General features: G+C 48.4%; 1 protein-coding gene across 1 annotated transcript in view; it reads right to left on the bottom strand.

Annotated features, from left to right (window-relative positions):
• The window catches only part of LOC107115533 (rap1 GTPase-activating protein 1-like), a 46,402-nt gene extending 20,125 nt beyond the window's left edge, over positions 1–26,277 (bottom strand). Inside the window, exons 1-13 of the mRNA XM_015417266.1 lie at positions 26,259–26,277; positions 23,451–23,498; positions 21,683–21,721; positions 20,084–20,275; positions 17,323–17,426; positions 17,082–17,160; positions 11,220–11,273; positions 11,039–11,122; positions 9,392–9,492; positions 7,034–7,163; positions 6,610–6,765; positions 5,224–5,295; positions 1,824–1,910 (exon numbers count right to left, since the gene is read on the bottom strand). Of these exons, the coding sequence (XP_015272752.1) occupies positions 1,824–1,910; positions 5,224–5,295; positions 6,610–6,765; positions 7,034–7,163; positions 9,392–9,492; positions 11,039–11,122; positions 11,220–11,273; positions 17,082–17,160; positions 17,323–17,426; positions 20,084–20,275; positions 21,683–21,721; positions 23,451–23,498; positions 26,259–26,276 (1,164 nt within the window). The 5' untranslated portion in view covers position 26,277. The remainder of the gene's footprint in view (positions 1–1,823; positions 1,911–5,223; positions 5,296–6,609; positions 6,766–7,033; positions 7,164–9,391; positions 9,493–11,038; positions 11,123–11,219; positions 11,274–17,081; positions 17,161–17,322; positions 17,427–20,083; positions 20,276–21,682; positions 21,722–23,450; positions 23,499–26,258) is intronic.
• Positions 26,278–26,778: the final 501 nt, after the last annotated feature.

Below are 26,778 nucleotides of genomic sequence, written 5' to 3'. Positions count from 1 at the left end.
CCGTAAAGCTTTTTTTTTGGAATGTATCACTTCACTTGTAGGTGTGGGGCGTGGTGGTGAGGGGTTGCATTCATGTTTTAACTACTCCTTCACACAAAATAGTCCTTGCACTTTAAAACAAAAACTAGTATGCCTAGAAGGTCTTGCTGAATCTAGCTCCAGAGCAGTGTTCCCTCTAAGCGGAGTTAGTGTGAGCCAGCTCACAGTTTTTTAGCCTCCAGCTCACACACTGTTATCTTAGCTCAGGAAGAATGGCTCCGGAGCAAACTAATTTACGCAACGGCCAAATAGTTCACTCACAAAGTAGAATTTTTGCTCACAAGACTCCGCAGCTTAGAGGGAGCATTGCTCCAGTGGCGCTTTTTCTACATGTTAGGTGATTCTTTTCTAAATATGAGAGGGGGAAGCATTGAAACATTCAAGATCCCCATACAAATGACAAGAAACGTGATTTCTTGATAAGAGTGAACGGGCCCTGTGCTCCAGCAAACCTAAGGCTAACTGACATGTTACAAAGTCCTGACTTGTCCCACCGCCCAACGGCTGCCACAGTTAAAGGCTGCTCTGGAAGTTCCATGCTTGTCATTCAATTCCCAGGCATTTGGCAGGCCTGATTCAGAGCAGGAGCAAAAACCCTTCCGTGTGCCGCACGGAGAACACAAAGAAGTAACTTAGGCATACCAGATCACGTGGCAGCAGCAAGAGCTTTGCATCATGTGAATCGGCCCCTACCAAAAATAGCAAGCCCTTCTTCTATTTTTAACCTGGAAGACGGAAAGCCCCCTCCCCCTCATTCTTCCCTAGCCACTAAATACCAGACCCAACCCAACTACATGGGGCTGCCCTTGTCGCAAATCCAGAGGCTGCAGCTGGTGCAGAATGCGGTGGCCAGGCTGTTGAGGGGTCTCCTTAGATAGGAGCACATCCGGCCTGCGCTGAAAACACTGCACTGGCTGCCAATAGCATACCGAATTCGCTTCAAGGTGCTGGTGCTTACCTTTAAAGCCCTATATGGCCAGGGTCCGACATACCTGAGGGACCGCCTTTCCCCACACGTACCCCAGAGAGCACTACAATCTGGGGCACAACGTCGGCTAGTGATTCCAGGCCCCAAGGAGGCCAGGTTCACCACTACTAGGGCCAGGGCCTTTTCAGTGGTGGCTTCTACCTGGGGGAATGAGCTCCCGGAGGAGATCAGGGCCCTGCGGGACCTTGTACAGTTCTGCATGGCCTGCAAGATGGAGCTCTTCCGCCAGGCTTTTAATGAGGAGCCACCCACCACTACCACCAACTATTTGTTAGTAACACCAGGGTAGCTGGTCGGCCCTATATGGAGACCGAGCCACAGTATAGTACGAGACAGATACGGCTTAACTGGGACCCGTGATCCATCTACGGTATACCATCTTTAACTTGACCGGAAGACCGACCTTATTCTGAGCACTTTAATTGTAATATATGATTGTTTTATCTTGCTTTTATATATCACGGCACACAGTGCCCTTAAGTGTAAGCCGCCCTGAGCCCATCTGTGACCCTCTGAGACCCTCTGCCATTCCTCTCCTGAAAGTCTCCGAGCCACTTTTGCCCATCATCATTCCTTGGCTGGTGCAGCTGCGGGGCTGCCAACTGCCTGGGGGTGGGGGTGGGTGGGGGAACATCCCGTCCCATTAACAGAGGCTTAAAGGAATGTTATTAATCAGCTGATGCTATTTACCTCCTGCATTTCATACTCTATTTCTTTTCAAGGTATTATTTCCTGGCTCTCATAACCCAAGATCCCAAAAGACATGATGCAAATTTTAAAGGTTTAAAGAACCCACCTCCAGCTTAGCGAATTTCTCAGCATGGAAGCAACTGTACTCTGCATTGATCAGCTTTGCCAGGAGAAATTCACGGAATTCTGGGCCCTGCAGAGAGGTGGAGGAAGAGGGAAACATTCACTTATAATTCTGACGGTCTTGAGGCGCCAATCCTCAGAATCACTGTTATAACCAGAAGCTGCTTCGGCACCAGAACGGAGTCACAGAGATGCTCCTTTGCAAACCCAACACATGCATGCTACAGGTAGATTACCGATGTGCAGGAACAGACACTTCTTATACTTACGGAATAATATTTCCCTATTCATTTCAATGAGTGGTATTTTCCACTCATAATAATAATAATCAGTAAGACAGCCCTGCTAGGTCCATACCATTGTAAATACATATTTACTTATTTGGCAAATACGCCCCCGCCCTTCTGGCCTCATAAGGGCCACTAAGGCAGCCATCAAATTAAAAAAAATACATCATAAAATCACATCTTAAAAACCATTAAAACAAACGAAAGAACTCAGATCATTAAAACAAATAAAACCAGAGCTAAAATACACATACCAAAACAGAAAAGCAATATTGGGCAGGATCACTGAGGGAGCCCCAGATGGCAACGGAAGGGAAGAAGCCAGTCTCCCTGGGGAGAAAGTTCCAGAGTTCTGGTGGAGGTGGAATTCCAATCCACCTCCACAGAACCAGAATGGCTCCCCCCAATCTCCTCCAAAAGAATTCCTGCTTGTGTATACCTCACACATCAAGGAGAGAACTACTTCTCTTCCAAATGAGCTCGCTTTCCACAGAGTGCTTTTGCTTAGTGGAACATTCACACATGCCACCCTTCACTTGCAATCGAAAATGACACAGTCCCCCGACAAGAACATAAGAGAACATAAGGGACGCCAATGTTGGATCAGGCCAAAGGCCCATCCAGTCCAACACCCCGTGTCACACAGTGGCCAAAAATACCAGGTGCCATCAGGAGGTCCACCAGTGGGGCCAGGACACTAGAAGCCCTCCCACTGTTCCCCCCCCCCCCAAGCACCAAGAAGACAGAGAGAGCATCACTTGCCCAAGAGTCCCTATCTATACCTTGTGGCTAATAGCCACTGATGGACCTCTGCTCCATATGCTTATCTAATTCCCTTTTGAAGCCGTCCATGCTTGTAGCTGCCACCACTTCCTGTGGCAGTGAATTCCGTTTGTTAATCACTCTTTGGGTGAACAAGTACTTCCTTTTATCTGTTCTAACCTGACCGCTCAGCAATGTCATTGAGTGCCCACGAGTTCTTGTATTGTGAGAAAGGGAGAAAAGTACCTCTTTCTCTACCTGCTCTATCCCATGCATAATCTTATAAACCTCGATCATGTCACCCCTTAGTTGTCGTTTCTCCAAGCTAAAGAGCCCTAAGTGCTTTAACCTTTCCTCATAGGGAAAGTGTTCCAACCCTTTTATCATTCGAGTTGCCCTTTTCTGCACTTTTTCGCATGCTCTAATATCCTTTTTAAGGTGTGGTGACCAGAACTGCACACAGTATTCCAAATGAGGTCACACCATGGATTTATATAGGGGCATTATGATATTGGCTGATCTGTTTTCAATACCTTTCCTAATAATCCCCAGCATAGCATTGGCCTTCTTTATTGCAGTTGCACACTGTCTCGACATTTTCAGTGAGTTATGTACTACGACTCCAAGATCTCTCTCTTGGTCAGTCTCTGCCAGTTCAGACCCCATCAATGTGTATTTATATTTAGTATTTTTCCATCATCCTTTTCAATGGACAGAGTGAAGGTCTGAAGGTCACCTAGGCGAGAGATGTAGTACAATGTACAACAGAGTCTTCGGGAAGAGACCTCTCTCTTTTTATCTACATACACCAAAGATGCTTTCGGCAGCTGTCTGGTTTTAAAATGGCAACAACTGCAGCAGCGGGAAGAGGATGCAGCTGTCTACGAGCCATTATTTATTTTATTTACAAAATTTGTATACCACCTTGCTGCCCTTACAAAGGTCACTGAGGCAGATAATGTGATAAAAATCACATTTAAAAACCATTAAAATAAAAAACCCAAAAAACCCCACACATCATTAAAACAATTAAAAGCAGTTAAAACACATAAAAACAGCAGCTGAAACATTAGTTAGGAAGGAGGAATCACTGAGGGAAAGCCAAATGTAACAAAAAAAAGTCATCACCCGCTGGCAGAAGACAGAAGGTGACAAGACGAATCTCCTTGGGGAGAGTTCCAGAGCTTTGGTGCCATGGCCCAGAAGCCACTCTTCCTAATCCTAATCTCAGGAGGTGAGGTATAGAAAGCAGGGCCTTTGAAGACAACTGTAGCAACTGGGCAGGCTAATAAGAGAGCAGGCCGTCCTTCGGGCACGTTAGTCCCAAACCGTATAAGGCTCTGAAGGTCAAGACCAGCATCTTAAATTGCACCCAAAACATGTCCAGGGTGTATGGCCGGCAACACTAAATGTTTTTTATTTATTTTTATTTATTTATTTTCCGTACTTATAGCCCACCCTTCCCCCAAGCGGGCTCAGGGAGGGTAACATCATTTTAGCAACACAATAAAGTTCAGAAAAAGAACAAAAACACAGTCATCGGCATTAAAATGGCGGTCACAGCCCAGGAGTAGAACTGGCTGGCTGTGAGGGATTCCTTGGCCCTTTGACGACAATAGCTAGTTGTAGATAAATGGGTGACAACAACGTCAGGGAGGCCATACATGGACGCCCGCTGCTTCAGCCAAAGGCTTGGTGGAACAGCTCCGTGTTACGGGCCATGAAAAATTGAAGACGATCCCACAGGGCTCTGATCTCGATGGGGAACATGTTCCACCAGAAAAAGCCCTGGCTCTGGTTGAGGCAAGACAGACGTCTTTCAGGCCAGGGACCACCAGGAGATGTTGTTCCATAAAGCATAAAGCCCTTCAAGGCGTATATGGGAAGAGGCAGTTCCTCAGATATGTTGGTCCCACCCAGGCTATGATGTGTAGGAGGGGCCAGTTTTTCCAGGCCTTGATTACGGCATAGATTATAAGAAGAAGAGACTGGATTTATACCCCACCCTTCACCACCCAAAGGTGTCTCAGAGCGGCTTACAAACGCCTTTCCCTTCCCCTCCCCACAACAGACACCCTGTGAGGTAGGTGGGGATGAGAGAGCTCTGACAGAAACTGCTCTTTTTTCAAGAACAGCTCTTATCAGAACTATGGCTTGCCCAAGGTCATCCAGCCAGGTGCCAGTGGGGTAGTGGGGAATCAAACCCGGTTCTCCCAGATTAGAGTCCGCGCACTTAACCACTACACCAAACTGGGACCTGGTAAACCCTACCAGAATACTTACTAAGTCTTTATGTTTTCTACTATAGGAGGGGTCTACCAGACACACACAAACCTTTTTGAATATGGCTGGGTTTGGGAGAGGGGGTCCAAAGAAGGGGACGTCATCACGGGCTGTAACGGAAACCTGGGAAACAGCATAAAGAAACAAAGTGACTCAGGAGCTGTGATACGAAGGTTCTGAAGGCAGCACAATGACTTGCTGTGGGATGAGATGGCTAATGGTAGAACAAACCACAAATCTCTGCTTATAGCCTGCAAGGGACAAGATAGACACTTTGCACTGTGTAGGATTTGCTTGTCTGTAGACAGGAGCCATCTCCCCTCCCCTCCCGACAGCAACTTTTACAGGGAAACAAAACAAAATCCTGCTAAAATCTGGCAAGCCACCACCCAGAACCAAGCACTCCTGGCTACTTCATTCCAACTCGGAAGCAGTGTTCCCTCTAAGCTGCGTTAGGGTGAGCTAGCTCACAGTTTTTTAGCCTCCGGCTCACACATCTTTGCCTTAGCTCAGGGAGGAGGGCTCCAGAGCAAACTGATTTATGCGGCAGCCAAGTCGCTTGCTCACAACTTTCATGCCAGTCGCTCACAAAGTAGAACTTTTGCTCACAAGACTCCACAGCTTAGAGGGAGCATTGCTTGGAAGCTTATCCTTCTCAAAAGTTTTCTGCACCTGACACCAGTAGCATAGTGTTTCCCAGTTAAGTTCACTAGGAAGTCCTGGATGCAACGCTTTGCTATGTTCTAAACCCATCAGGCTAGCTGTGTTTCTCTAGCTCGGAGAAATCTGCTGTCTTTTCAAGAAATCTTGCAGTAGATTCTCCCAAATGCAAAACCCATTTGGTAGATATGGGGGGGGGGGTGAATAAGGCAGGAAAGGGAGCCTAGCATTGATGCTCCCCTCCCCATTTCCTCCTTGCTCTCCCTAGCCCCTAGAACAATCTGTGATATTTTCATCGCTTTTGTATATGTCCTCAGTGTATTTAACCCCTTCCCAAGCCACATGATAGCTGGACATCTGTCTTCCAAGACTGAAATGACTCACTCGAGAGTAACCCACCCCACCCCACCCCACCCCACCCCCGGATCAATCTGCAAGGCTCTACTGAGCCACCTGGACGAATTCCTGTGGGGCTGTCCCCTTAAGAAAGGGGGCGGAGCCCCAAACAGCCCCACCGTAGCTACGAGCCAATTGGAGCACCGTTCCTACATATCTTGCTGCGACAAAGAGGCAGAAAAGAATTCCCTAACCTTAACCCCTTGGTCTCCTGCTGTCCTCCCACAGAGAGAAAAGATGCCCAGCTGAATGGAGAACCTTCAGGTAAGATGCTGGCTATTGCTACGCGGGTCAGGGTATCCCCAGTATGGCCACCCACCATGGACCCAACACAACAGTACAAAAAGGATGCTGTGGCTGGCAGCTGTATATGGATTTAACCTTGTAGAGTGTCTCCCCGAGGGCGCTGTGATGGGCCTGTACCACCACATAAGCATGCAGGAAGTTGGACGCGATCATGTCGGGGACAAAGGGCGTGTTCTCGTCTTGGAACACAATGGCCACAATATCATTCCCAATGTGGCGCTTCCGCTGTAGCTGGAAACAAGAGAAGGAGAGGGGAGTCACCATTTCAAACCGAAAACCCCTGGGCACAGTTGATTCAGTCCTGTGTCCTGTTTTAAAACCCAGCCTTTTCCTAAAAATGACACTCAACTACCAACCAAACCAGTTTACTGCCTCTCCTTCCCAACCCATTCCAATAATCTATGCGCAGTACTCCATGGGCTGTTACCACCATCCTAAAAGCTTGTTCACCATTTTGAGCTCTCCACCATCCTCCATAATCCTTCCACCCACGAGGTACCTGCTGGGCATCTCCCTCGGTGAAAGGCAACTTTGTAGAGACGTGAAACATGATCTCCTTGCCCCGGAAATTGGTGTAGACCGACTCGGTTCCTGTCTGGCCTCTTGTGACGTCCAAGCCGCCTCGGAAGCTGAGGCAATCGGTTCCCACGCATTACAGGGAAAGGCAGAAGAGGAGAGAGAGGAGAAAAAGGAAAGGGATGTGGAACAAAAAGAGCATTTTGAAACGAGACAGAAAAATCCATTCTTTGTTCCCTTCCCTTCCTGAGAAGAAATGTTGAATCCTAACAGGGGGCCTTTAACAAAAGCCTGGCTCCTGTGGTAAAAATCTCTAACAAAAGCGATTTCTGTCAACAGACTGTGAATTCCTCAGTTCCACCCTCCCGCTGCCGCCCAAAAATGCCACCCAAGTTCTGCTGGGGAAGAAACCCAAGAACAGCCTGAGGGGGGAGTTAGAGGCCTGCGGTGGGAAGAGGAAATGGGTTTCATAAATGGTACCATTTCCTGGCTCCCCTCCCCCACTCAAATTGTCGTCCTGCGGGTCAGTGGGGCCCCCCACACACTGGAGCATGACGGGGGTCAAAACAGGGGGGCTGCAGTGAGGGGGGAGAATCAGTAAAAAGTGTCCTCCCCTTCTTCGGTGAGCAAAAGCACCTACCACAAGCAGGAAAGCAGTTCAGGATCCCAGCCCATCCAGGCTCTTCAGAGCCTTCTTTGCAGTTATCTCCTTCCACCTTCTCTACCCTGCCTCCTTGGGCATTTTTCCTCAAGCACTCCTTCCCACTTCCTTTTCTTCAGGTTTTTCCTTGCTAAGTTCACTGCCTGCTCCGCCCCCTTCCTTCGGTCTCTTTTCCTCTGGGCTTCCTTTACTATATTCCTCATAAGGAATCGAATCTTCATTTGGAATGGTTTCCCTTTCTAAAGTTCGTGTTTAATACTGTGCCTTCTAAATGTACAGTTCCTTCAAAGTACTATGAAGTATTTCATCGTATGTAACCAAATAAGTATTTTCTAAGTGTTACTATATAGCTAAGCCTTGTTCTATGGTAAAGGTAAAGGTAAAGGTAAAGGTTTCCCTTGCTCGAAAGCCAGTCGACTCCGACTCTAGGGTTGCGGTGCTCATCTCCGTTTCAAAGCCGAAGAGCCAGCACTGTCCGAAGACGTTTCCGTGGTCATGTGGCCGGCATGACTAAACACCAAGGCGCACGGAACGCTGTTACCTTCCCACTGAAGTGGTACCTATTTATCTACTTGCAATTTCTTGCTTTCGAACTGCTAGGTCGGAAGGAGCTGGAACTAGAGAGGGGAGCTCACTCCATCATGCGGCACCCGGGTCTCAAACTGCTGAACTACCGACCTTCCACAGCCTGCAGTTCAGCGTCTTAACCACTTGAGCCACCGCAGCTCCATTGTTCTATGGTAGTTAAGTGTTAAATGTTTTGTATGTTTATTGCTGAGTTACAAAATAAAAAAATGTTATTTGAAGAAAGAAAAAAAAGAATCATAGAACGCTAGAGTTGGAAGGGACCTTGCAGGTCATCTAGTCCAACCCCCCTGAACTCTGCAGGAGCACAGCTGAAAGATAGCCCTACATACCTACAACATACCCAAAAGATGGCCGTCCAGCCTTCCCCTACTTCTTGAAGCCTCTTCCCAGTTCCCACCCAGTTCCTAACAGGGAGGGCTGCCAACTCCGGGTTGGGAAATTCCTGGAGATTTGAGGATGAAGCCCGGGGAAGGCAGGGTTTGGGACGGGGAGGGACCTCAGCAGGGTAGAGAGTCCACCCTCCAAAGTGGTCGTTTTCTCCAGGGGAACTAGTATCTGTAGTTTGGGGCTCAGTTGTAATCCCAGGAGATCTCCGGGCTCCACCTGGAGGTTGGCTACCCCGCCCAAAGCCAACTCCAAGGATACGTCAGCTCATATTTTCTTCCATTTATATTGCTAGCCCCCTGAGGGACAGGCAAGGTGAGTTAGCGTATGGAGCCTTTGTGGAAAGGTGAAATAAAAACTTGTAGCTAGACTAGCTCGGAAGAGTTTGGGGAGGGGAGGGACCTCAGTGGGTTAATGCCACACAGCCTGCCCTCCAAAGCAGACATCTCCTCCAGAGGAATGGATCTCTGTATTCTGGGGGTCAGCTGGGATTCTGGGAGGTTTCCAGGCCCCACCTGGAGGTTGGCATCCCTACCCATGGACTGGCAAATTGCTGGGCTTGCCAACGGCTTTGTCCATGGGCAAAGACCATCCCAAGTCCTTGTGCCAACTCGGGCACTCAACCCCAGCGCCTTTTCTACTGCAAGAACAATCCTATATAGACGATTTGGCACTAGGAGGGTTTGTTTCTAAAGCTATCACACTCACCCACGGAAGTCCTGCAGCTGGATCCTGTCTCCGAGAAGATCTAAGAACTCTAAGAAGCCGAGACTCTCGTCTGTATTACTGAAAACCTCTTCCTCTGTGGTCTGGAAAGGGAGAAGTGAGAGAAAATGGGAGGAGAGCCCTTTCCCATTCAAGCTCCCCAACCTGCCCTGGTGTCTGGCAGGTAAGATGGAGGAAGACTCTTTATTCTTTGGGCATGTGGACTTTTTAAAAGAAGGAGCCACTGGACTCCTGTTTCATTTGGCTGCTACAGACGGCTGCATCTACAGTTCATTGGCCTAGTTATCATGTTGTGGTATGTCCAACAACATGCCCCTTCATACACAGATGGCCACGTGAAGCTGCCTCACGCCAAGTTAGATCGCTGGTCTATCAAGCTCAGCAATGCCTGCAGTGACTGAGAATGGCTCCCCAGAGTCAGAAGGAGGAGGAGATGGAGATTGGATTTCTACCACACCCTTCACTTGGAGTCTCAGAGCGGCTTACAAACTCCTTTCCCTTCCCCTCCCCACCACAGACACCCTGTGAGGTAAAAGAAGAAGAAGAGGAGATTGGATTTATACCCCACCCTTCACTACCCAAAGGTGTCTCAGAGCGGCTTCCAAACTCCTTTCCCTCCCCCTCCCCACAACAGACACCCTGTGAGGTGGGTGGGGCTGAGAGAACTCTGACACAAGCTGCTCTTTTTCAAGGACAGCTGTGCCAGAGCTTGCGACTGACCCAAGGTCACATCAGCAGGTGCAAGTGGAGGAGTGGGGAATCAAACCCGGTTCTCCCAGATTAGAGTCCGCACACTTAACCACTGCACCAAACAGCAAAGAAAAGCCTTCTCTATCACCAGCTACTTTGGATCTTTTAACTGGGGACACCAGGGACCGAACCTGGGACTTCCCACAAACAGACGCGCTGTCATTAAGCCACAGTCCCCTCCATGGGATTACTGGAACTAAAAAGTGACAAACGTTGGTTTTTGAGGGGCATCTGGATACCGCTGCACCACCAAAACAGCTCTGGGCCTCCTCCTTAGTCATGCCTGCATGTCCAATGGCTACAACTTCTGTAGGGTTGCCAGGTTCCTTTTGCCCGCCGGCAGGGGGAGGGGGGGATCTTCCAGGAGTGGGAAGTGACATCACCCCCCATTCCCCCCAAAATAGTAATGTCACATGAAACGTGCCTGCGTCACCCAGAAGTGACATCGGCAACGTCAGGGGTGACGCTCTGGGATTTTGGGCAAAACTCTATGGTAAAATCAGCACCAAACCATAGAGTTTTGCCCAAAATCCAGAGCATCCGCCCCCGACATTGCCGACATGCTGATGTCACTTCCGGGTGACACTGGTCAGTGGCAGGCAGTGGCCCACAAAATCAGGGGATCCTCCACCCCCAACCAGGCCAATGGCAACCCTACATTTCCAGCTGCTGAAGGCAAAGGGAATGAGGAGGGAGTGGATAGGATTTGTCAAAAAGGGGCAAACGGCGGGTAGAAAGATAAAGATCGAGCTGCTGAGAAAGAAGACAATGGAGCTGAGGGAAGGAGAGAGACAGGAGTTCTCATCTCGGTCCGTTACCTGGCCCTCGGCAGGAGTGTTGAATGTGGGTGTCTCAAGGTTTGTTTGTTTGTTTTTTTACCTGTCCAAGTTTCTGGTAGATAACCCCAAACTTGAAGTTATTGCTGATTACATGTTCATCAAAGGCAACAATGAGCTGAGACGCCTAGGAGGTGGAGGAAACAGAGGACAAATGAGACAGAAACAGCAGGCAGAGGCCCCGCAGAGAGAAAACAGCGTTATGAAGTCCCAGCAAATCCTACCTTGGGATACAACACCGGGAAGAAACGGTCAACATTCACATCTTCACACAGCAACTGCAGGAGGAGAGGAGGAGGGGGTCAGCATTCTCAGCGCAGCAATGAGGTTTTACAGAAGGCGCCACCGTTGCAAAATAGAAAGGGCGGGTCGGCTTCAGTATGTAGTATGCAAATTCTGCATTAGTTATATGCAAACTTAAATTCTGAATAACCTTGCCTTTGCAAAAAAAAAAAAAAGTTTATTACTTTCCACATAAAATGTTCTGTTTTATTTTAATCGCTTGGAATTCAACGGTTTAAGTATTCTTAAGGTCGGGTTTCCCGAAGCCGAATGGCCCAGGCTAGCCCGATTTCATCCGATTTCGGAAGCTAAGTGTGGTCAGCCCCAGTTAGTACTTGGCTTGGATGCCGCCTAGGAAGTCCAGGGTTGCTACGGGGAGGCCAGCATTGGCAAATCACCTCTGTTTGTCTCTGGCCTTGAGAATCCTACAGGGTCGGCATACATCAGCTGCAAGTTAATGGCACATTCCACCATCCTGGTAGATATCAATATTAATTTTAAAACATCACGATTGGGTGACTTGTATGTCACATGGTATGCCACTGGCTCACATTTGTAAATGTGATTAAAGATAAAAGGAAGTACTTTTTCACCCAAAGAGTGATTAACACAAAGAATTCACTGCCACAGGAGGTGGTGTGGCTACAAGCATGGACGGCTTCAAGAGGGAATTAGATAAGCATATGGAGCAGAGGTCCATCAGTGGCTATTAGCCACAAGGTATAGATAGGGGCTCTGGGGCAAGTGATGCTCTGTCTTCTTGGTGCTGGGGGGGGGAATCAACATTGGGAGGGCTTCTAATGTCCTGGCCCCACTGGTGGACCCCCCGATGGCACCTGGTATTTTTCGCCACTGTGTGACACAGAGTGTTGGACTGGATGGGCCTTTGGCCTGATCCAACATTGGTGTCTCTTATGTTCTTATGTACTTTTCTCCCTTTCTCACAATACAAGAATTCGTGGGCACTCAATGAAATTGCTGAGCGGTCGGGTTAGAGCAGATAAAAGGAAGTACTTCTTCACCCAAAGAGTGATTAACACATGGAATTCACTGCCACAGGAAGTGGTGGCGGCTACAAGCATGGACGGCTTCAAAAGGGAATTAGATAAGCATATGGAGCAGAGGTCCATCAGTGGCTATTAGCCACAAGGTATAGATAGGGGCTCTGGGGCAAATGATGCTCTGTCTTCTTGGTGCTTGGGGGAGGGCAACAGTGGGAGGGCTTCTAGTGTCCTGGCCCCACTGCTGGACCTCCTGATGGCACCTGGTAATTTTGGCCACTGTGTTGGACTAGATGGGCCACTGCCCTGATCCAACATTGGCTTCTCTTATGTTCTTACGTTCACACCCCACCCTGACATTTCAAACACTGCAGCTGCCGTGATATATTTTGAACTCCTGATAACATATTATATAACGATTATGTTTTTCTAGTATATATTTAACCCAGCGAGCAAACACTCCCTTGCCTTTTAAACCAGCACAGGACAGGCCGTTTGGAGTAAATTAGTACATTTTACAGAGAACGGACTTTGGCAATCAGTAACCAGGGAATGGCGTTATGCGTTCGGGCAACGATCTTTGATACAAGAATTGGGCTGCTAGGCACGTGTCTCTATTTTTGTCTGTGGTATGCCACCCTTGGGCACTTATGACCCATGCTAGCAGCTTGGGAAAGATTGAAGGTCAAAGAAGATGGGGACGGCAAAGGATGAGATGGTTAGACAGTGTCATCGATGCAACGAACACGAAATTGAGCCAACTTCAGAGGACGGCGGAAGACAGGAGGGCCTGGCGGGAGCTGGTCCATGGGGTCGCGAAGAGTCGGACTCGACTGTGCGACTGAACAACAACAAAGCAGCTTGTGTGTGACTGCAGGTGTTTCAGAACAGGAATCCAAGTTACAGGAGGACGCAGTTATAGCATATGACCAGTAGAAGGCGCTAGACTCTGTGGCTTAGCCGAGAAGGGAGAAACGGGAAGATCTCCAGAAAGAACTGCATAGCTCAGGATGCGGTCCCTAGAGCAGGGATATGCGGGACTTTGACTCCTGCAGAGATGTGGACAAAAGGCTGCTACTTCTTGCCATCGACAGCTGCTCTTACTGCATCGTGTTCAAATTCCGTAATTCCATCCTCTGCATGGTTTTGACATATCACCTCTGGTACTTTTTCGGGCGTTGTTTCTGGGCTTTGTAACCCCAGCCCTAGTACACTGCTCGATATCTCATGCCATCGGGCTATTTGATCCTACGGTTTTAAACTGTGTAATGCGTCCTTCGTCTCGGTGAGAAAGGTGGGTTATAAATAAAGTAAATAAAATAAATGGCACCATTAAAAAGGCAGGTTGGCAGCAATGTTCCCTCTAAGCTGTGGAGTCTTGTGAGCAAAAATTCTACTTTGTGAGCTACTGGGCATTAAAGTTCTGAGTGAGCGACTTGGCTACTGCGGACTGTAATCTGGGAGAACTGGGTTTGATTCCCCCACTCCTCCACTTGCACCTGCTGATGTGACCTTGGGTCAGTCACAAGCTCTGGCACAGCTGTCCTTGAAAAAGAGCAGTTTGTGTCAGAGTTCTCTCAGCCCCACCCACCTCACAGGGTGTCTGTTGTGGGGAGGGGAAGGGAAAGAAGTTTGTAAGCCACTCTGAGACTCCAAGTGAAGGGCGGGGTATAAGTCCAATCTCTTCTTCTCTTCTCTACTGCATCAATTAGTTTGCTCCAGAGCCATCCTTCCTGAGCTGAGACAAATATCTGTGAGTTGGAGGCTAAAGAAACTGTGAGCTAGCTCACACTAACTCAGCTTAGAGGGAACATTGGGGCAGCCATTCATGCAAGGGCATTCATGACCAGTGTTCCCTCTAAGCTGAGTTAGTGTGAGCCAGCTCACAGAATTTTAGCCTCCAGCTCACAGATTTTTGTCTTAGCTCAGGGAGGATGTCACACATTTTTGCCTTAGCGCGGGAAGGAGGGCTCCAGAGCAAACTGATTTATGCAGCAGACAAATCGCTCGCTCACATCTTAAAGGCCAGGAGCTCACAAATTAGAATTTTTGCTCACAAGACTCCACAGCTTAGAGGGAGCATATGGAACATTTGATGATATTTCAGCATGGTACTACAATTTTTTAATGCATTCCTACCTTACACATTAAGCTTAGGGCTGCCAAATGCCCCCGGGGGGGCGGATTTCCCCCCGCTTTCAAGCCCCGATTCCCGCTCCCGCGGAATCGGGGCCCGCGGGAAACTTCACCCCTGCGTGCGCGTCACCCGGAAGTGACGTCGCACGCTGAGGGCGGGGCCACGCCATTTGAGGGGAAAACTCTTTGTTTTCCCCTCAAATGGCGTGGCCCCGCCCCCAGTGTGCGACGTCACTTCTGGGTGACGCGCGCACACGCAACAGACGCCAGCCGGGAGCCCCCCACTCCCGGCCGATTCACATTTGGCAACCCTAATTAAGCTGCCTTAAACTGACTCAGACCTTTGGTCCATCAAGATCACTATTGCCACACATAGTCACGGCAGCAAGAATATTATATGCTAAGTACTGGAAGAAATCAGAGACACCAATGGAAAGTGACCTTTTGACAAAAAAAATTTGCGACATCAGAAATGGACATACTATCGAACTGTTTGAAAGACAGAAGTAAGCAAAATGGGAAAGATAACTGGATACCATTTTATGACTGGGTAGAAAGAAACCTTGAAGATCAAGAATAATGAACTTAAATATCAAAAACTTAAGAGAGACTCTAGCTTGAACCGTGGAAAGCTTAACTTCTTTGTTTAGGATCCATAAGTGAAAACTTCAGTGAAAGGATTCACGGATAATGACTTTAATAATTATACAAAAGAAAGAGACTTGAAAATAAAAGTAGAAACTTGCAACAGCTACACTACAAATTAGAAGGAATTTCCCTATATGTCTTACCCCTTTCCCTTTACCCTTCCTACCTTTGTCTGCTTTTATTATGTGTGAAAATCTAATACAAATATATGTACTTTTAAAAAGATCGGTATTGCCTACTCAGACTGGCAGCAGCTCGCCGGGGTCTCAGGCGGAGGCCTTTCACATCACCTACTGCCTGGTCCTTTTTGAACTGGAGATGGTGGGGATTGAACCTGGGACCTTCTGCATACAAAACAGAGGCTCTTCCACTGAGCCACAGTACCTCTACCTTAAGAATAGCTGGACAGTTCTCAGTACTGTTAACCGCCCCATGTTCATAAATCTTTATTCAGAAGATTTCCAAAACAAATGCCAATCTACACTCTGGGGATGCATTGAATGCATACAGATATTGAGCTATAAAAAACTGAAAAGAGCTGGATTTAGGTGTATGGCAGTGCAATCCTTACAAACGTTTACCTGGGAGTAAACGCCACAGAACAGACCTGAGTAGGATTCTGTTTAGGATGGCACTGCGAAGCTGCCTTATATGGAATAAGACCATCAGTCCATCAGAATTATCTACTCAGACTGGCAGTGGTTAACTGGAGATGCTGGAGCTTGAACCCGGGACTATCCACATGCCAAGCAGATGCTCTGTCACGGAGCCACCGCTCCGCCTGTGATTCTGCTACTCAAGCACAGAGTGCCAAGACTGACTACAATTTTTTTAAAAAAATACAGACTGCTGATCAGAGGATTACAAAGGGGGGGGGACAGCAATGGACAGTGTTATGTATTGGGACTGAATCATTCCAAGTCTGTCACACCAGAGACTGGCTGAGCTTGGAAGACAAGAACAATAGCCTACCAGGACTCTGGAATAAACCAGTCAAGTAGTAATGTTCCCCCAAGGGCACTACGGTCGGGGAGCCAAAACCTCCTGGATATCCCAGGCCCCAGGACCATCAAATTTGCTGTGGCCAGGGCGTTCTCGGTGGCGGCTCCTACCTGGTGGAATGAGCTCCCAGAAGAGATCCGGGCCCTGCGGGACCTTGTGCAGTTCCGCAGGGCCTGCAAAACGGAGCTCTTCCGCCATGCTTTCGAGTAGGAGCCAGGCTTTCGAGTATTCCACCAACGCTTTTTCCATCATTGCACTCTACCACCGCTGGTGTGGGTATCATCGGGGGTGCGAGACGTCCCTGGCGGATGACAGGGTTGTGGGGACATATACTGCTGTTGTTCTGTTATAACATCTTCAGAACACCATCTTGGTTTTACGATTCGGAGTACTGGAGCACCGATATTTTGAATAACTGTATTATGTTGTATTATTGTATTTTTATACTGTTCTTACTGTTTTAATCAGGCATTTATGACCTTGTTAGCCGCCCTGAGCCTTTGGGGAGGGTGGGATACAAATCTAAAGAATAAATAAATAAATAAATAATGTTATGTAAATAGCCTGTCACTGGGAGTGGGGTGTGTTTGGGTGTGGCAACTGCATGCTATTTAACAGAGCTTTTTGCTTGCAGATAAAGATCTGTTATGTTTCTAACAGAGTCCCTTTGTTTGCATTCGTAGCTAGATCGATTAGATCAAACTATATGGAAATGACCACGACCTCATTTGGCTCTGTATTTATATGACCTTGTTGGATAATAATTTAATTTGTATTTACCCTTGGAGTTTTATCATGTGGGATTTTATGCACTGTTTTTTGTGTTGTTATGACCTATGGTCAACACAATAAATTACTTCTACTTCTACTACTATTCAACAGAGCTGAGGCTCTGGGGTTCTTGTCTTGCTCTTGCTGAATTCACAAATGAAGTTGAGCTGATCACTGGACTTGAGCCTGCTCATCCATGGAACCCACTATTTAACAGACAGTGAAAGGGCTGAGCCCCAAACATACCTTTGCCATCTGGACTGCATTCGGAAATTCATTCAGGCAGGAAATAGGGATCAGGTCATGCTTGGTACCAGTTCGAGTCCTGACACAAAGCGACACAAAACAGAGAGAAATGCTGGGAGGAGGGGAAAAAAACACCGGGAATGTCCCCAACTGCTCCCCATCTTGTGACTCTATTCTCCCGGCAGGTCTAAAGTGAGATCCGAGGCGCACGCCCGAGGGTCGCACATTCGGACAGTTTTACCTGAGGATCAGGCGGAGGTTGTCTTGCCTTTCAACCTGTTCGTACTTGACCGAAAGGACGAGGTTGCCCAAAGTCGTGTCATTAGCATAAAAATTCTGATGCTCCTTAAATTAAAAAAAAGAAAAACAGGGTATTGTGATATCTTGCCCTGACCTGGATAGCCCAGGCAAACCCAATCTTGTCAGAGCTTGGAAGCTAAGCAGGGCCGGCCCTGGCTAGTACTTGGACGGGAGACCTCCAAGGAATACCAGGGCTGGGATGCAGAGGCAGGGAGGGATGGCAAACCACCTCTGAAACGTCCCTTTGCCTTCAAGCCCCACTAGGGGTCGCCAGAAGTCAGCTTGACTTGATGGCCAAAAAAAAAAAAAAAGATATTGTGACATCTCTTTGCCTTCTGCTACCCAGGAAAAAAGCACCTATCTAGACAGCTCTTGTCAATCCCTTCCTATCCCTACAGTCGCAGAACGCACGCCATTTTCCAAATTCTAGACCACGTTGCATTCGCACGAGGAAACACGTGGGAAACATAAAGGCAGCTTGTGACGTTTAAAACAGAGTGTGTCAGTCCCATCAAAGAACACAGCCGCACTCTCTGGAGAAGATTCCTGTTGGCAGCGGAATTTGAGGATATCCTAGCAACAAAGCCTGACCTCCGCAGAGGTGGTCAACTCAGGCTGGCTGTACTACTTCAGACTTTGTGGGGGCTCGCACGACCAACTGCTCCTTTGCAGACAGGAAAAAAAAATCTCTTTATGTAGAAGCCTAGATATCAGAAAGAGGGCAAGGCTAGGCTAGAAGCCTTCTTTTTAGAGACGCTGGACTTCTCTGCGCAGGGGATGTTTGTACAGAGGAAAAGCTGGTCACGTCTGCTTCCTACCAACAAGGCCAAACCAAGCGCAGTATAAAGAGATCGATTAATAGACTCTTTCCATTGTTTTAAAAGAAAATAGTAGATACCAGGGCTCTTTTTGTAGAAAAAGCCCAGCAGGAACTCATTAGCATAATAGGCCACACCCAACAGCAGAAACTCATTAGCATATTAGGCCACACCCCTGACAGCACAGCTCATTAGCGCATTAGGCCGCACCCCCATGTTACCAGAAGTGTGGTTATCCAGCCAGACCCATCTTTTGTTTGTTATTCTGTTTACCTTGTTTGTTGTCAAAACCCAGGGCCTTTTTTTTGGAGAAGGAACTCCTTTGCATGTTAGGCCACACACCCCTAATTGTAGCCAATCCTAATGAGTTTCTGCTGTTGGGTGTGGCCTATTATGCTAATGAGTTCCTGCTGGGTGTGGCCAACTTGGGAGCCAGCTGGAACTCCGTTCCTGTGCGTTCCTGCCCAAAAATAGCCCTGGTAGATACAAACTTCAGCACAAACATGACTGCCAGACTAACTTGACTCCCTTGATGAGATATGAGCTACTGATCGGACCATCTCGATGGTTGATGACGTTTGTGTTCAGCACAGCAGCTTTGAGCCTCCGCAGTAGCCGCTTATTCTACAGGTCACGTTGCTGCAGTTTTAATTGTCAACCTCTGAAGTGCTGGGCACAGTCACTATTTTAAAAAATTTTTAAAAGCCAGCATCATCACACTTGCATTCCATTTCTACCATTAGGTGATATTCATGGTGCCGTAACATAACAATGCTAATCAGCTCAAGCTGGGGGGGGAAATGACAGAGGTATATTTTTGCCAGCTATCGTAATGCACACTCACCAAACTCACACAGAGACACCTAACTAGTAAGTCTCAATTTAAATGACTTTTTAAACATAAAACGGTGTGCTTTTCAAAATGGAAGGTCAGTCAGTTAATTTAATGTGGTACATAACCAGCACATTTCAGTAAAATGGAAGGTGGCGGTAGACGAGAGGGCAAGGAATTCCCCGTTTCCCCCCACTTTCCACAGCAACCCCTCTCTCTTTGCCTGTATGCCGTTCCTGAGGGTTCGGTGACCCCTCTCAGCAAAAGTTTGAAGGGCTCAGTGGGCTTCAGTAGGTAAGCAAAGCAGGAAAGTCCCACTCTACCAAGTCACCACGTGTCAGCTAAGCTGCCAATAGTGTGGTGTGCGTTTCCCTTTCATGTGCATTATTTCCCTTGCGCTTAATTGCCTCTTCGCTGCAACATATATCTCTCAAGGCCACTGGAGGAGTTGCTGTGTCTCTGCACAGAAAGAGTCGTGGGAAGCTTACCTGTTTTGCTTTTGCAGCCGTTAGTTCTCAGCCTACTGCCCGCACGCGGGAACCCCTGTAATTGGGTACTCCGTGGGGGGGGGGGTATACGAATGCCCTATAACCTATTATGCGCATAGATCACCCGCCATTCCTAACAGTGTTCATGTTAATGCATCTATAGCTTTTCAATAAAAGTAAAACCTTCCTGGAAGCGTGTACTTCGTTGTTTAGCTGTGGGTCCTGACATTCTGTTAGGAACAGCGGGTGATCTATGCGCATAATAGGTTATAGGGTATTCATATACACCCCACCCCCACCCCACGGAGTACCCAATTGGTCATCCCCCACTGATGTTATTCTTGCTGCATTTCTGGAAATACACAGATTTATTTATTTTTTTTAAATGGTAACAAAACTGCAGATGGGGAGGGACAGTTAATGGTGTGGTGGAAGAATCCCCCCCCCCAACTCCAATCTTTTCATTCCCAAATTTTTAATGGGCAAATATTCAGCCTCAGACGTCATCGTCAAATTTACCTGAGGAAAGGGTTGGGGGTCATAAGGGACTGCAGGCCTCCCTACCTTCCCCAGGAAGTGTTTGCGGTACAGCTTGGCGGTTGGGTCACACTCCAGCTTCACTTTGCCGCCACAAGGGGAGGGCAAGTCATGGCATTCTGGGCCCGGATTGGGCAGGCTGTGACAGGTCCCCTCGATCCAGTAGCCCCCAAACTGGGGTAAGATAATCAGAGGGTAGGGCCACCCTCTCCGTAACACCTATTGGGAGCGAAAGACAGACATTGTGAGGGCTGGCATGGGCCAGGATTCAAGACAGAACAGATTTGCACCACAAGTGCGAGCTGACATCTGCCCTGAACCTCAAAATTATCTCCAGCAATAATTTCATATAAACGTATCATCTAACCAGAACAAAGTACTCGTTGCCTTCTGTGTTCAGCTCTTTATTTTTTGTTGTTGTTCAGTCGCACAGTCGAGTCCGACTCTTCACGACCCCATGGACCAGATCACACCAGGCCCTCCTGTCTTCCGCCGTCCTCTGAAGTTGGCTCAATTTCATGTTTGTTGCATCGATGACACTGTCTAACCATCTCATCCTTTGCCGTCCCCGTCTTCTTTGACCTTCAATCTTTCCCAGCATCAGGGTCTTCTCCAGTGAGTGCTCCCTTCTCATTGGGTGGCCAAAGTATTTGAGCTTCAGTTTCATTATCTGGCCTTCCAGGGAACAGTCAGGGTTGATTTCTTTTAGGATTGACTGATTTGATCTTCTTGCAGTCCAAGAGACTCTCAAGAGTCTTCTCCAGCACCATAGTTCAAAAGAATCTATTCTTCGGCGCTCGGCCTTCCTTATGGTCCAACTCTCGCAGCCATACATGACTACTGGGAATACCACTGCTTTGACCATGCGGACATTTGTTGGCAGGGTGATGTCTCTACTTTTTATCATGCTGTTTCGGTTCGCCATCGCTTTCCTCCCAAGGAGCAGGCGTCTTTTAATTTCATGGCTGCTGTCACAGTCTGCGATGATCTGGGATCCCAGGAACGTGAAGTCTGTCACTCCTTCCACGACTTCTAATATTTCATTTTTACTGAGCACTGAACACGGGAACAAACACATCCCTTGCATCAGGGGAGGGATTCTTCTTGTGAAAGAAGAAGCATCCACTTGCACAAGGGTCTCCACCATGGTACCCACAACATCTCTATTGGTTCACACCACGTGTTTTTAGAATGTGGGCAGCACCAGGTGGATCTTTTGCCCAGCAAGACTTCTGATTGGCCACTGGGGATTTGATTGGCGGGCAGATTTTTAAAGACCTTGCTTGGAAAGCAGCTGCCACTGCGGCACAAGGATCTTTATTGTGTGACTGAAATAAGATGTGGCGGCCATTTTACGGCTGGTTCCACCTCCTGCAGAACCCATTGTGTGGTAGATATTCTATGCTCCTTCAGACTGAAAGAGCTAAAAAAGGCCAGGGAGCTCTACACTAGCAAAGCAATCAACGGGATCCAGCCAACTTAATACCATTCAAGAATTCTGAGGGGCAGCCACTCAAACTAGCCCCTGATACACCTGGGTGGGGAGCCTGAGCCAGAAGTCAGTTTGTGCTCATGGAATGCAAATGAACTCAAACCCAAATCGGGACTAGTTTCGCTGTGGCTCACCTCCTGGATGCTGGGGTACGGGATATACTCTTCTTCTCTCTGAAAGCACAAAGAATTAATTAGCAAAGGTACGTGGGCAAGAAAACTGGGAATCATGACATCTCATCACGTCCGTGCCGACCAGGATGAACCCCTTGAGACCATTAGAGCAACAATTATTTCATCCAACTGACCCCTTTTTCATTCCACTACTACATAGCGGCTAACAGTGGGAGAGTGGTATGAGTGATATTTCCCAGCTTCTGGAAATAATGCTTGTTAATGCATGCAAAAAAAGTTTGTTAATGCATGCAAACATGTTTGTTAATTCATGCAACTGGTCCACCAATACTAGGATTGCCAGGTCCGTACCTCTTGGCGGTGGGGGACTCCTGGGTCCTCTCTGGGATCTTCGTGCCCAGAAGTGATGTCATCACGCTAGACATGCTGCAGGGGGGATGCTCTAGGGTTTGGCAAAAAAAAACTCTATGTCCACCATAGAGTTTTTGGCCAAATGCTAGAGTGTCTTCCCCCGTGACGTGCCTGGCGCAATGACGTCACCTCCAGGTGAAGTCATTGCGTAGGGCATATCGGACACCATGGAGCTCTTCGGAGCTGGGGCTCCCCTGCCAGCCAGCCAGCTGGCCGGCGGGCAGATCAGGGGGCCCAAAATTGGGAGAAACCCCGCCCCCACAGGGGGGCTGTCAACCCTAACCAACACAGACAACAAATTCCCCTCTCAGAAGTGCCAGTGCTTTGCCAGCGATCTCTATTTTATACTTGAAAAGTGTTACCAGTAGGAAAGAGCCACCAGATACACGTTTGTCATGTTTGGGTTTTTGATATTGCTGGTGTGACTCAGCTCTCTAATTCAATATTAGAGTACAAGTTTTGTTATCCAGCATTCACAATGAAGAGGGGTTGCCACGGCAGTGTTCCCTCTAAGCTGAGTGAGTGTGAGCTAGCTCACCGTTTTTTAGCCTCCGGCTCTCACATTTTTGTCTTGGCTCAGGAAGGAGGGCTCCAGGGCAAACTGTTTTATGCAGGAGCCAAATCGCCTGCTCACAACTTTAATGCCAGTCGCTCACAGAGTAGCATTTTTGCTCACAAGACTCCACAGCTTAGAGGGAGCACTGGATGCCCGTGAATCAAACATGCGGAATACGCAGGCCCCGTCCTGTGAGGAACACCGTGGTGACAGCCCCCCCCCATGCTTGCCAGGATCCTTCTCCATATAACGTTTCGCTTTCTCCTACAAAAAGGTGAATCGCTGCCATTCATTCCTATGGAGTACATGGATGCACTTGGGTGCTAAACCTTTCCCTGTTCCTTGTCTCTGACGCTTCAGTCTTTAAAAGCTGATCCTGCTCTTAACTGGCATAGCCCAATCCGGAGTTCTGCTTGCAGGTCACCCTACAGTTCAATGTAGGGTCAGGGTGGCAGACGATGGGAGGGTCACAGGCAGGACATGAGGGACGTGATGTCACTTCCAGGGAAAACCCAACAGTGACATAGGGTAGCTCTAGGAATCTCCAGAAACCCTATGGTAAAACGACAACATTTCTTGTGATTCCTAGAGCTACCCTGTTCCCCGGAAGTGACATATCAGCACACACAACACTGAGGGGTTCCTTTGCTTTTCCCCTGTTGCCACGGCGGCAGGCATGGACAGCCGCTGGTGGGAGGCCTCCAGCCATAAGTTCCACGGCAGCTTAATCATCAGATGTGGGGATTTTTAAAAACAATGACCATTTTCATCTCTAAAATCCCATGAAAGGGTTGAACTCACCTTGAGTGGAGCTGGAAGTGAACATCTTTGCTCATCCAAACGACTTCTCTAGACACAGAGAAAGTGAAACAGTGACGCCTCAAAGCCCGGTACATCGGCCCCTCTACCAAAATCTCTTCTGGCACTCTATCAGGTTTCAGTGAAAGGAAAGCAAGGCTCTCCAAAAGACTCAACCTTAGATCTATACAAAGCCAATGTTGTACAGCGGCTAGAAGGTCAGACTAGAACCCGGGAGACCTCTCATGGAACCTCTCTGAGTTACCTTGGCCCAGTCACACACTGTCTGGCCAACCTACCTCACAGGGTTGTTGTGAGGATAAAGTGGAGGTGAGGGCAGTCACACACAGGGTTGTTGTGAGGATAAAGTGGAGGTGAGGGCAACAATGTAAACAACTCTGGGTACCCAGTGGGAGGATAGGCAGGCTATAAAAAGAAGTAAATAAATAAATTCGAGATCGCAAAAACTAAAAATATCAATGTGTATTAAGAGCACTGTTTAGGTTACTTCCTACATCATGTTATAATTAATAATTATCGTATGACATTGTGTGTAGTATAGCAAGGAGATCCTACGATTGTTCGGCAGCCTCAAGTTCTACCTCTTTAGCATTATGCACCACTAGGTGGTGAGCTAGACTTATTTTGGGGGCTGAGAGAGCTCTAAAAGAGCTGTGACTGACCCAAGGTCACCCAGCTGGCTTCAGAAAGGCCACTTAAACTGGAAGAAACCTCCTTTGACTGGAGGAAGGTTCCATGGAGGATGGTCTGATTCACTCCACCATCAATACAGGACCAACGTTCACGTTTTTGTTCTCTAAGCAAAGTTATTTGAGGCTCTGGTGTACATACCTAAAACTAGGGTTGTCAGGTCCCCTCGCCGCACCAGCAGGGGGATTTGGGGGGGGTTCTGGGACATCCCCGATGTGATGACATCACCCGGAAGTGACATCATCATGCTGGGGACGTCACACGGGGACATTCTGGTTTGAGGGTAAAACTCTATGGTAAAACCGAGTTAAAACCATAGAGTTTTGCCCTCAAACCAGAGCATCCCTGCATGATGTCCCCGGCATGACGATGGCACTTCCAAGAGACACCATCATGTCCAGGATGTGGCTGTTTGGGGGTCCCTGACCTAGGCTTGCCAAGTCCCCCCGGGGGGCGGGGAAACCCCCGCCCCAGAGGCCCATTCCCCGCCGCCGGCGGATTGGGCCCCAGGGGAAACCCCACCCCCAAAGCACGGGATGTGCTTGGCGTCATCACGTCACCCGGAAGTGACGCAGCCATGCTGGGCGCGCCGGGGGCGGGGCCACGGTCATCCGAGGGAAAACTCTATGTTTTCCCCTCGGATGACCGCAGCCACGCCCCTGGCGTGCCCGACGTGGCCACGTCACTTCTGGGCACTCCCGGAGCAAACCAGGAGTCCCCCGCTGCGGCTTAAGGTAGGACTTGGCAACCGTACCCTGACCTGGGGACTGGCAAGCCTACCTAGAACACAGGCCCCCTTAATTTTTACAGCAATAGCTTCCGACTGATGCAGAACCAGCAAGCTGGCTAGATATATGGATGCTCTTGGGAAAGAACAGCATCACGGAACATTGTGCAGGAGGGAGAACCACTTAACAAACGCACACAAATCCATGCTGGTGGTGAAATGAATGTTAACTAGCAGGACCTCTGTTGCTGCTGATTTTTAAATGGTCAATTTGTAAAAAAACAAAAGAGGACAGAGATTCCAAGACGCTTTCTGAATTCAGAGGGATAATAAGAGGCGTCTATAAGGAAGCCCATGGTTCAAATGAAAGGATTCATCACAGGGAACAGAGATCTTGCAGTCAGTACATGGGGAACTCTACACCGGAGCAAGCAAGCACCCTGGCGGCCATTCTGGCTTGGGGAGACAGTGGCCCAGTCTGCATCTAGCATTTGCTCCGCTGTTTTACCAGACCCACCCTGGAACAGGAAAAGACGCAGCTCAAAACCACATTCTAATACCTCGGGCCAACACTGGCATCCTTGCGGCAGAGTGACCCCTGAGTGGCCATCAAACGGCCATACATCTATGCAGACGGCTACCATAAAACCGAGAGATCCAACAAAGCGAAAGCGGCCTGCAGTCTGGACACTGCCATAAAATCCGACAATCAGTCAGAGTGAAAGTGGCATGCGATGTAGAGGGGAATGTCTGTCCCAGCGGGGGTTTGGTAAGACAGTGGAGCAAATGCTAGATGCAGACTGGGCCAGCATAAGAGGCAAGGCTGAAGCCCCTCCCCCCACCCCATGCTGTGCTCCGGGGCCCCAAAGCTTCCGTTCCCTGCTGTTACTTGTGACTGCAAGTCACAGAAGGGGACTCCCAAACCAATGTTCCCTCTAAGCTGTGGAGTCTTGTGAGCAAAAATTCTACTTTGTGAGCTACTGGCAATAAAGTTGTGAGCGAGCGATTTGGCTGCTGCATCAATTAGTTTGCTCTGGAGCCCTCCTTCCTGAGCTGAGACAAAACTCTGTGAGCTGGAGGCTAGAAAACCGTGAGCTAGCTCACACTAACTCAGCTTAGAGGGAACAGTGCTCCCAACCCAACTTGCATCATGTTTACTATCTGGCAATGCCCTTAGGTTAGCTGTAGGGAGTAGCCAGGGCTGGATGTGCCGACAGCAATGCAGGACAGGAGGGGAGCCTTTTGACATGGCTATGGGGACGGGCGGGCAGGACTGGGATTGCAGGGCAACCGTGCAGCAGGATTAATGCACCGAAAGCAACTCATCCTCACGAAGCAAGACCTTGACGGGATAACAAGCCAACTTGACTTACCTGCATTTTTTCAATCATTTCAAACAAGTCCGCTGCCTGTGAAAAGCAAGGTGAAATTTAAAAATCCCGCACAAGGATCAATCAGATTAAAAGGATTTGCTTTTTAGAAATTCTTTTAACAACGATAACACTGCGCTTTCACCTGTCCGCCGACATTCGAACCTGCGGGGCTCTTTAACAGCGATGCTGACAATCTCGGCGTGCCCTGACCCACTGTGTTTCAGAAATAGCTATGAGGCCGAGACTATTGCATAAGGTTTAATGATGACTCCAAAAAAACCCAGACTCTAAAATAGCACTCACTCAACTTGTGCCATTTTTTAAAAATCTCACAGTCTAGATGTCTTGCGCCCTTAACAGGGGTGGGCAGGGGGGAGGGACAATAATCAGGCCTGCATTTCTTGTGGAGGTTCTCCTCATATGCTGAACTGAAAAGCTCCACACAGGACTGGAAAATTTCCCAACTAAAAATACAATAATAGGGGCCACCCCCCCCCCCTTAACCTTACCCAGGGGTCAT

Source organism: Gekko japonicus, unplaced genomic scaffold (assembly GCF_001447785.1).
Source record: "Gekko japonicus isolate JY-2015 unplaced genomic scaffold, Gekko_japonicus_V1.1 scaffold1664, whole genome shotgun sequence".
Taxonomy (NCBI): Eukaryota; Metazoa; Chordata; class Lepidosauria; order Squamata; family Gekkonidae; genus Gekko; species Gekko japonicus.
Note: the sequence above shows the minus strand (reverse complement) of the source record. Positions and strands in the feature narration are given on the sequence as shown.